General features: G+C 51.6%; 3 protein-coding genes across 3 annotated transcripts in view; all 3 read right to left on the bottom strand.

Annotated features, from left to right (window-relative positions):
- The window catches only part of MAA_07845 (Glycoside hydrolase, family 31), a gene marked incomplete at both ends in the record, with an annotated part of 1982 nt that extends 475 nt beyond the window's left edge, over positions 1-1507 (bottom strand). Inside the window, 3 exons of the mRNA XM_007825843.2 lie at positions 109-514; positions 601-1222; positions 1285-1507. Coding sequence (XP_007824034.2) covers positions 109-514; positions 601-1222; positions 1285-1507 — 1251 coding nt within the window. The remainder of the gene's footprint in view (positions 1-108; positions 515-600; positions 1223-1284) is intronic.
- Positions 1508-2842: 1335 nt separating this feature from the next.
- MAA_07846 (cell surface protein) lies at positions 2843-3756 on the bottom strand (the record flags this gene model as incomplete). The annotated part of the gene is made up of 3 exons (XM_007825844.1): positions 2843-3006; positions 3068-3493; positions 3552-3756. The coding sequence occupies 3 exons, from the start codon at positions 3754-3756 to the stop codon at positions 2843-2845; spliced, it is 795 nt and encodes a 264-aa protein (XP_007824035.1).
- Positions 3757-6095: 2339 nt separating this feature from the next.
- Positions 6096-7760, bottom strand: MAA_07847 (nitrilase/cyanide hydratase and apolipoprotein N-acyltransferase; the record flags this gene model as incomplete). The annotated part of the gene is made up of 3 exons (XM_007825845.2): positions 6096-6325; positions 6586-6748; positions 6882-7760. 3 exons carry the CDS (start codon positions 7758-7760, stop codon positions 6096-6098), a joined length of 1272 nt encoding a protein of 423 aa, XP_007824036.2.
- Positions 7761-9995: the final 2235 nt, after the last annotated feature.

Genomic DNA, 9995 nt, shown 5'->3' with positions numbered 1-9995 from the left:
CGCGGGTGGCGGGTAGCCCTCGGCGGCGGCGTAGGGGTCGTCGCAGGGGAAGTTGCAGGGGAAGTTGCTGGGCTCGTTCATGTCGATCCAGAGGGCGTCAATGTCGACGCCCGTGTCGCGGTGGAAGAAGCGGCCAAACATGGCGTCCCAGTAGGCGCCGGCGTTGCGCGCGAACCAGTCCGGGAAGACGGACACGCCGGGCCACACGACGCCCAGCCACGCGGAGCCGTTGGCGCGCTTGAGGAAGACGTCCTGCTCGAGGCCCGCCGTCAGCGGCGCGTAGTCCTGGTAGGCCACGGCCGGGTCGACCATGACGACGTAGTGCTGGTCGCGCGCGTGCAGGTGCGACACGAGCGCGCGCATCTTGTGCAGCGGGAAGCGCTCCGGGTCGAGCGAGAAGACGCGCCGCCGGTCCATGTAGTCAATGTCTGTCCACATGGTCTCGAGCGGGATGTTGGCCTTGCTGTAGTTGTAGACGACCTCGGCCACGTCAAACACGTCCTGGTAGCCGTATCTGGGGGCGGGTTACATGTAGTTAGCTCTGCCTCGTACGCGGTTTCTGGAATTTGCGGCATCAAATGCGTCTTGCTTGGCACCTACCGGCACTGATGGAAGCCCAGCCCCCAGTACGGCGGCATGGCCGGGCGGCCCGCAATCTCGGTGTACTGCTGGACGACGGCGGTGGGCGTCTTGCCGGCAAAGAACCAAAGGTCGAGCACGCCGCCGAGCGTGTTGTACTCGAGGTACTGGCCGCCGTCGCGGGCCTTGTCAATGACCACGTCCATGCCGTTGGAGTTGAGGAGGAAGACGCCGTGCGAGCCGCCGTCCCGGTGCTCGAGGTAGATGGGGTGCGCGCCGTACAGGTTGGCGCCCGCGGGGATGCCGTAGCTGTCCTGGTTCCAGAGCGTGCGGATGTAGCCCGTCGTGTTGAGCCGGAAGGCGTCCGAGTGCTCGCCGAGCCCGTAGAGGTACGGGTCCTGCGGCAGCTTGGTGCGCAGCCGCACGTACTGCGACTCGAAGACGAGCGGCGCCGCCGACGTGTCGAAGAGCACCTCGTGCGTGTCGCGGCGGCTGACCTGGAAGGAAAAGGGCGACGCCGTGTAGTCGAACCGGAGCCGGTTTGCCGATGCCGACGACGAGCCGCCGGGCCGCGGGAAGACGGACTCGGGCACCTGGTATACTTGGTTGTCCTTGTCCTGGATCTTGACGTGGAGCCGGTCGTCTGCCCGTCGTTAGCTGGGGGTTTGCCTTTTTATTCTCTCTTCTTTTTCATGGCGAGCTTACCGGTCTCGTAGGTGACTTGCAAAACAAGCTGCTTCAAGTCGTCGCCGTACGCGTCGCAAGCCTTGCCCGCAAGCGTGAGATGGGCCGTCAGCCCGGATCCAGACGTCTTGACGTTGGACGCCGTGTAGCCGGGACACTTGGCCAGGGCCTTGTCCCCATCGCGGTTGACCAGGGCGCCCGCAGAGGCGAGGCCTGAAAAGAGCACGCTCGTCCAGAGTTTCATGATGCAAGTGGCAATGGACAGCGTGTGCCTCGTTCAGCATGAGATGGGAGCCCGGCCGTCTTATAAATTCAGCAGCGGGCATCAAGTGAAGGGGGTCATGGCGCTCTTTCCCCGTCCCGTCCTTGCGGCGTATTTTCCACCCCCGCTCTGTTGTCCGGCAGCGATGCTCGCTTTGGGTTGCTTTTGGTGTTTGCCTGCGCGTGTTTCTCGACGCGGAGACTCCGCAACTAGGCCCCCGGCTTGTGGCGCTGCGGGGAACAAGATGGATGGACTTTTGTAGCAAACACGGGGAAACACACTGGACTAGCTGGGGTAGTTATTTGTCTGTCGGTGCCGTTTGGATCCCCCGCGGTGGCACCATGGAAGCTTATTTGAGCGACATACGGCCGAGGGCGACACTTTCCGCCGCGACGTTGGGGATTATTTCCCCGTTTGCCTCGACGCTTGGGGGAATCGAGGCTTCTGCTGGCTTCTGTTGCCGACGATTATTTGCCACGGTTGCGGTTGCGGTTGAGGAATGAGGAATGAGGATTGATGACAGACAGACTCGTCTCCGCCGGGAAAGGCGTTTTGCTCGCCCGGCTTTTCTTGCCCTGCCGCCCTTTGCTTCAATGTTCTGTCTCCACACGCCGGTTCTGCCGCCGGCAGATGATTGGTCCCTTGGTCCCTTGGTCCCTTGGTCCAGGGGCCGGGTCGTTACTCTCACCTGCGGGTGGCGGTTCTGGGGCCGTCTTGTTTTGTCGAACCGGCCCGACTGCTTGATGCCAGAGGTTCTGGACTGGCGTCATGGGGTCAACATGATTGAAGCTTGTATTCATGTCGCGCCACGCCCAATAAAGTTATACCAGGGTTGTAAACTGGTTAGTTAGTCAGGCGAGGAGATGCCGCCATGCAGGTCCTCGCAGATCAAGTACTGCTGCCGTCATGTGGCCATGGGCTGTCGGTCCGACATGATTGATGCCGTATGCGGCCACTTGCTGCACCGCTCGATATCCAGGTAGTAGCGGGGCCGATACATGGCTAGCCGATTATAGGCAAGACCGATACTAATATTAAAAGTCTGGTATCAATTGATATGTAGTCATTACTAATATACGGCATATCAAGATATATCCCTAGGTAGTGGACGGTAGTCATGTAGTTTTTCTTGCACGGCGTCGTCAAACATGATCAATATGCACCCTCTAGCTACGACCCCGCCATCATCCACTATAGTGTCAATGTATTATATTGTAGTTGTATTCAATTTGATAGCACATGCTCAACTCATAAGATGATGTGTCTTATGAATGTGGCAAGTGTATCGTCCTGTAATACAACAAAATCTCCAGTTGTCTACTGAGGGTTGACTTGGACGCCGCATTTCTTTGCGCCTGCTCGCGCGCCGCATCTATAGATTCCCCAGATGCCCGCTTGTACAGCACATTTCTCGCATACGGGAACAAACTGCTCCTTGAGCTCTTTGCATTTTCCCTCTCGGCCCATGGTAATAATGCCTCCTGTGACGGAATTAGTACTTGTCCCTTGGCATGTGGAGGCAATTTTTAGGAGACATCGTACCGCAGGCAGCGTGACAATCATACTTGCTGATTTCTTTCTGAGGGTTCGTGCTCTGTCCGACTCCAGGCTCTTTCGATTCGGTGTTTGATTGTCCAGCATGCGGCTTTTCAGTATCTGGCTGTTCAGTATTCGGCTTTTCAGTATCTGGCTTTTCAGCACTTGGCGTCTCGGTGGCTGTCTTCTCAGCATCTGGCTTTGCAGGACTTGGCTTTTCAACAAGGCATCCGTCGGCGTCTTTTTCTTTGGGGATCTCTTCTGGGACTTCGACACCGCACATGCCGAGAGCTTTCTTCACGCCATTTCCCCACTTCTCCCTGAATTCCGAGCCATCAATGAAGCGATTATAAAAGCAAGTTTCGCAACTTTTCTCGTATCCTTTCCAATCAGAGTCGCAGCCGTCCTTGGCGATAAGCTGAATAACCGTTCCTATTCCATTACATCGTATTAGAGGCTGCTATTGCAGGACAAGAGGTCAGTACTGTACCGCAAACTTTGTGGCAATCCTCCCTATATCTCTCGCGCTGCTCAGCCTGAGAAAGTCCATAGTCTTCCGGGTTAACGTTTGGGTCAGAAAAAATAGTTTCCCAGGCGGAGAGCTCCGTCAACCCTGGGACTGGACTAATAGGAGCTGCGTTGGCGAAAGACGCCAGGGCGATGGCCAGAGCGGCAGTTGCCTTGATAGAATGCATGGCTTAGGCCGAGATGGAAGGTTATTTTAAAGACTGACGTTGACGATAGGGAGAAAAGTGAAGAGACAGAATCAACTCAAAGCACGAGATATTGCGCCTATTTATCTAGACGTTACTATGGGGGAGGACACACATACAGACTGTCCAATTCACGCTAAGCCCCAATAGTAAGATGATGCATAATCGTTGCTCAGTTTTATTACTTGTAGACTATTAACGATATACGGGAGGGGTATCGTGCACATGACTACGTTATCACGCTTTGAATAACTCGCAAATCTTGGGAATCGTAGGTGAGATCGGTGAGCGCCACTAAAGTAATATGATTTCTCCATTATTGCTATACCTCAAGTAGTCAAAATGTAAAAGTAGCGCAAATGTAACGTGTGTTCTAGAATGATAAAATGCGGCCAGCACTATCTGATCTAGTATCGACTTGACTCGATGCCCTCTCTAGTGGAGTTTATTCTCCACGACATGGCTAGAAAAACTTGGTACAGCGGTAGTTACGGACTGCTCGGACCATATGATCCAGTCTCCATCTAGCCGTACATGTATTCGCACCTTGCCTACATAGACTAGAGAGATATATGACGACCCAGAGGTCCCACATCATGGTTCGTCTCGATAGAGAGGTAGAGAGGTTGTCTATAAGGTGATTGGACTAGGTCTAAATTACATGTATCAGGAAGAAATATGTACAGTACTGACTGCCCCTATACAGGGCAACTGGGAAATCGGGAGAGGGGGCCCGGCCGTAAAGGTGATGCGTGGACCGTGTACTGGTTTCCAGGTTAGTTGACAGGGAAAACAGAGACCTGACTACAAATGGAAAACCCAGCATTTACTAGAAGCTAGTCCTGTTCTGTAACTTGATGTGAGAACCACTGTACTCCACACTTGTTATGCGGCAAATGAATGTTGGGAGGCTGTACGGAGTAGATCAAACAATATCCGTGAGTGCCCACTTTGAGGCGGTAGCATCCATGTAAGCTTCATCCAAGCTGGCCATCATCAGGGGTCGCATGATGGTAAGTGAAAAGGACATGTTCGGTTTTAATATTGTTGTGGTTCGGTCTTCACCTTATCCAGCAAGCCTTTCCTAATATTGACGTCTGCTCTTGGCAATATTGGACCTTTTATGGAGCATACGTAGTGCAACCATACAAATGAGAGCAATAAGTGGACAAGATCAGTCCATGAATCGTACACGTCAATAGATTGATAAGATTAGATCATACTACAGCTGGCTTCTGGGTCGACCGCCTCTTGCAGGCTCACTACCCTTGTCCCATCCCTTCAATTCTCATTACATATGCTCCTTTTTTAATTTTTGAGGGAAGCCTATCGCGTTGCCTAGTTGCCAACCGCTACGGTACTGTCGCGTTGCGCGGTTTATTTCATCTTGTTTTGTCGTTACTGTCTCCCGGAACATACGTTAATAAACTTTCTTTCCTTTATACTTACAGAAACGTCCGCGCAGGGACTTTGACGAGGCTTTGGAAGCCCCTTTGCAGTCCACGACAGCTTGAAAATTCAGTTGCAGTTGTTGGCAGCGGGGAATTTCGCTAATCGGATACTTGTCTGTGATTCTGTTGAAGCTTCCCGTACGCCCAAATGGCAACAAGTCTTATTGGTACAGGGTGACGCCTCGACAGTGGACATGTATCTGGTATTTTACCAGCCCGATTATTAGCCCCTGGATATGCTCCCAACAGTCTCTAGCTACCGCGATCATCTTCATGGTATACCTCTCGCCGGCATGTATCCTCATCGGTACGCGTTCAAGCTCTCTCCAGGCATTATCCGATTTTCTGAGGGCGATATGACCATTGTTTTAGGCGCTGGTGCCGACGTAGCACCCTCTGTAGCTATCTGGGCCGTTGCCCAAATCCACTGCGCGTAGCATGGCACGGTCTTCTGTCCTAGGTCCCGTCATCGCAGCCCTCATGTAACAGACATCCGGGCTCGCCGTGGGATCCCGTAACATGTCATGGCCTTTGGAGGCTAATGCGCCAACTGGTCCCATGCCGCAGCCGCGGCCACTGCATCGGGCCAGGCTTCAGGCAATAAACGCCTTGATGCGAATCACGACCTTGTCTTGACAGGCAAAGGGAGCAAAGCTCTCAACAGGCGGATGGCGCCACAGTGCAGTTTCTATATCCGTCTCTTGGCTACAAAACTGGCTACCGTCTGCTTGCATCTTGCACGGAGAAAGGGTCCCCGTTTCGCTGCCTTACTTCATATTCTGTAGAATATACTTGACGCCAGCAAACGTCTCCTCACCGCTGGGGATAATTTCATCCCGCGGCAACATGAATCTTCTACCCCCCAATCTTCTACCCCCCCCGGCTTCGCAACTCAAAGACGAAAACGTAATCCACATGAATAACGTCGGCAACGAAATCGAAATCGAGAAGACTACCATAAAATTTGCCAGATATTCGACACGAAGGGCCATATTTGAAGCTAGTATTGTGGACAGAGTAGATGGCCTCGGCGGCTCCTTCTGCGGCTGACAACAGCTTATCGTTGTTTCGAGCCTGAACGTCGCAAGAGTATGAATATGCTGCACAATAATAGAGTATTAGTCATATTGCCAGTGAGAGAAAGAGGGCAAAAAAAAGGGGGGGGGACTCGGCGACAGCGACAGCTACAAACGACCATGAACGATTACGGGCGACAACCAAGAAGCACCCGAGGCCTAGCCACTCAATGTCTAAAAGCCTACCACCCTTACGATGAGAGTCACTAGAAATCCATACATGTAGAGGTAGGCATACTTGTGGCTGCGTATGGGATAAAGACCTGTTTTGATTATAAACGAACCAGCGTATGCGCGATTACAACTGCGATTGTCGATAAAAAGACTTGATCCGTTAAACCTGACCACTATAAGCACTTCTGCTTGACCTACATCCCTGTAAGACCTCTTTATCCGTACTCGGGATCGACGTCGGCTCTGGCTTAAGAAGTCGGTGCACTGCCCTCCCTGTACAATGTCAAGCAAGATATTTCTTAAACAGGTGAGCGAATATTTCCGGTCGATTATAATGCCCAGCATAGTCCTAACAAGAAATAATTAACAAGTTGTCATACTTGAACGGATTGTCTACTGAACTTACCAGTCCATACTTTGCCTTGACCAGATCATCAACACAGACATCAGCAAACACCAACTCGTCACCCTCACTTCCCTTTGCCAATATCCTTCCTCCAGGGCCCATCACGCACGCCCTAGACTGCTTCTGCTGCTCCTTTAAAAACCGTCTCGATTTCTCGTCAGCGCCATACACCTCAATAGCATCATCCCCCACAACGCCTACAGCATGGACTACAAAGCAACCCACCGAACTAGCCACAGCAGGCCCAAACACATTGATGGCGCCATCCACGGTCATGCCTTCTCCAAAATGACCAGGCCAACTAGCAACATGAATAACCGGGTAGTCCAGCCCAATAGCATATTGGGCAAGGGGATTCCCATTCTCTCCGCAAATAAGACTGCTCAGCACGCCAAACTCAGTCATAACAGACGCTCGACTACCAGTCTGACCGGGAGCATGGACAAGCCTCTCCCCAACCGTAGGTACATATTTCTGATGTTTGTGCAAGATGGAGCCATCCGGACCAAAGAACAAATTGGTATTAAACAATGTGCCCGTGGTACCTGCTCGCCGCTCGTTGACTCCCACAACCGCGTACATGCTTGCTTCTTTGCAAGCTGCCCCAATAGCCGTGGTTTCAGGACCAGGAACCTCGACCGATTCGTTGAAGAGTTTCAGGAAGAGCGAAGCAGCTCGTTCAGTGTGTAGGGGAAGCAACTCAACCCAGCCTGGATAGCCGGGAATAAAAGTCTCTGGGAACCCGATGATTTGGGCACTTTGCGAGCCGGCGCGGCGGATGAGGGCGCATACCTTTTCTGTGGTGGCACATTTGTCCAGGAATATTGGCGAGGCTTGGACAGCGGCAACCTTGATCGTGGCCTTGGTGTCTTTTGACATTTCCGCTATCAGAATGGGCCAGGTTGATGTATGTGATTGTGTACAGGCTCAAATCGGTGGGATCAGTGCAACAAATGAAGTTGTAACTTATATATGGATATAGATAGGCATTCGCATTGGCCGCGTTGATGAAAGCAGACATTGAACCGGACATGGACCGTCTTGACCAGAAAGGCGGGGTACTGTGCGCCCTTGCGCCCTTCTGTCTTCAATGTGTTGGCCCGTTCGCGCTTAATCCCTTTTAGTGTACGCAGGTTTAATTGCTGTATTTGACCTACCAGACTTCTTTATAGTATTCAAGGATACTTTTTTAGCAGTAAAAATAACTCGCAAATTTGTACCCCCCAAGTAGCGGACGTAGCACGGCGTAGACCGTTTTTACTAGGGTTTCCGTAAGGTAAATTATATAGAGGTAAATTACCAAAACCTCAAGGTAAGTAATAGTTATAAACCGGATTTCTTGTAGAAGCATAGCATCCCAATCAGGCTGGTACCCACGGCTCTTGGTCGAGGGCCTGTCACCTAGAGCCTCAGCGTCCGCTCGCATTCCTTTGGTGAAGATATCACCCTTGATGTCATCTGTCATACCCATCTATACAAATGTCAATGCGAAGCGCGGACTACTGTTCGTGTTCATCTTACTTTGTGGATCCCTTTAGCTGAAAATGCTATATTGACCTCTTTAATTGGGAGAAGACGGTAACCGGTTTTGCCGTCAGCTGTATTCGCCTTCATACGTAATTTCTCCCTAGAGGCGTTGATACAGTATCGATCATTTTCGGCTTGTCTAGCGGTCGTAATCAATGGGATGAGATTTGAAAGATGAGAACGGAATGTATCAACCCGTTCAATTTGAAAGAAGAAGAAGAGCTCGGCTTTCTTCGGGAGGCCGAGCCTAATAGAATAAATGTTATGAGATGAACAATGCGGAACTCTGCTGATTTAGGAGACGGGGGACTCGGCCATTGATCCTGTAACCTTTACTTCCGGTGTTACACGGAAAAGGCCTAGCATCTCGAAGCCCAACCAAGGAGTTCGTCTATTGGGAGCTGTACGCATGAGCGCTGTAACCCACATGGCTGGACAAGATGATACACACACATCCAGTCTGCCACACCTTCTCATCGACTTGCAATGTACTTTGCAGAAAGAAGTGCATGTTGCGGCAAGAGCATAAAAATGTGCGATGCAATATAGTATTGGCAGGCGTAGAACGATGTCCTTTAGATTCCTCGAATACTCTGCTGGTAGTGTCCTCCGATACATCGCAGCAGATCTGAGAATGGTGCTCCGTGTAGATTTGAGCAAGGATCCCGCGGGCAGCGAGGCGTGGGATCTATTGATGAAGTGTGATGGACTCAGTACTCGTGAAGCGTTGAGAATATAAGCAGATTCTACCAATCAGCCTTCGCGAGGGCCAGCTGTTTTTCAACGCACTTACATGAATGTAGGGACAGGGTGAGCCCTAGGTCGCGGGCGCGGGATGTAAGTGACCCCCCATTTAATCTTGCAACCACCCAGTCGCTGATTTGTGCGACTGGCAGGTGACGCCGGCTCGCGCATTCTCGATGTCAATGAAAAGTGCTGACACAGTGGAGTGGATGGCTGAGTGTTTTGTGATGGACACAATGGCAAATGAAAATAATTAGCAGGCATTAGGCCAATAAATCGTAGAAATACATGGCAAAGATTTGCCTAGAACCCATCTGTCACACCATCTGATGCTGTTTAGAAGTAAAACGACGACTCGGGGTTACATTCACTCCTGGACTTCACCGTCCAGGTCACGACACTGACGAATGCCATCAGGATCAAGCAGCCCACTACGCGTATTGCATGTCGGCGGAACTAAGGACGGAACTTTAGCGGGACATAACGCTGTTGACGAACTCGGGCCGCAATTCCCGGCCCGCCAACCCCCGCGTTACCTCCGTTTCTCCGGCAAGGACTTCATTGGCGGAACTAACTTGTGTCGTGATTCGTCCGCTCGCGATGAAAACTACAATAGGGTTGGCACAAATAAACGATGCATCTGGTTCAACAAATGCATACGAGGAATACACGAACCACAACGCCACCATTTTGTATTAGCCAAAGAGATTACTGGGAATCTCCGACATTCCACCTAAACCGGCAAGTTACTCTCTCCATAGGGTTAATTGCCGACATCATGTCGTCGTCATCACGCCAAGAGTCCATGATGCCTCTGGCAAAATCTATTAAAGACCTGCCAAC

This window comes from Metarhizium robertsii (genome assembly GCF_000187425.2).
Source record: "Metarhizium robertsii ARSEF 23 chromosome Unknown MAA_Scf_10, whole genome shotgun sequence".
In the NCBI taxonomy this organism is placed as follows: Eukaryota; Fungi; Ascomycota; class Sordariomycetes; order Hypocreales; family Clavicipitaceae; genus Metarhizium; species Metarhizium robertsii.
Note: the sequence above shows the minus strand (reverse complement) of the source record. Positions and strands in the feature narration are given on the sequence as shown.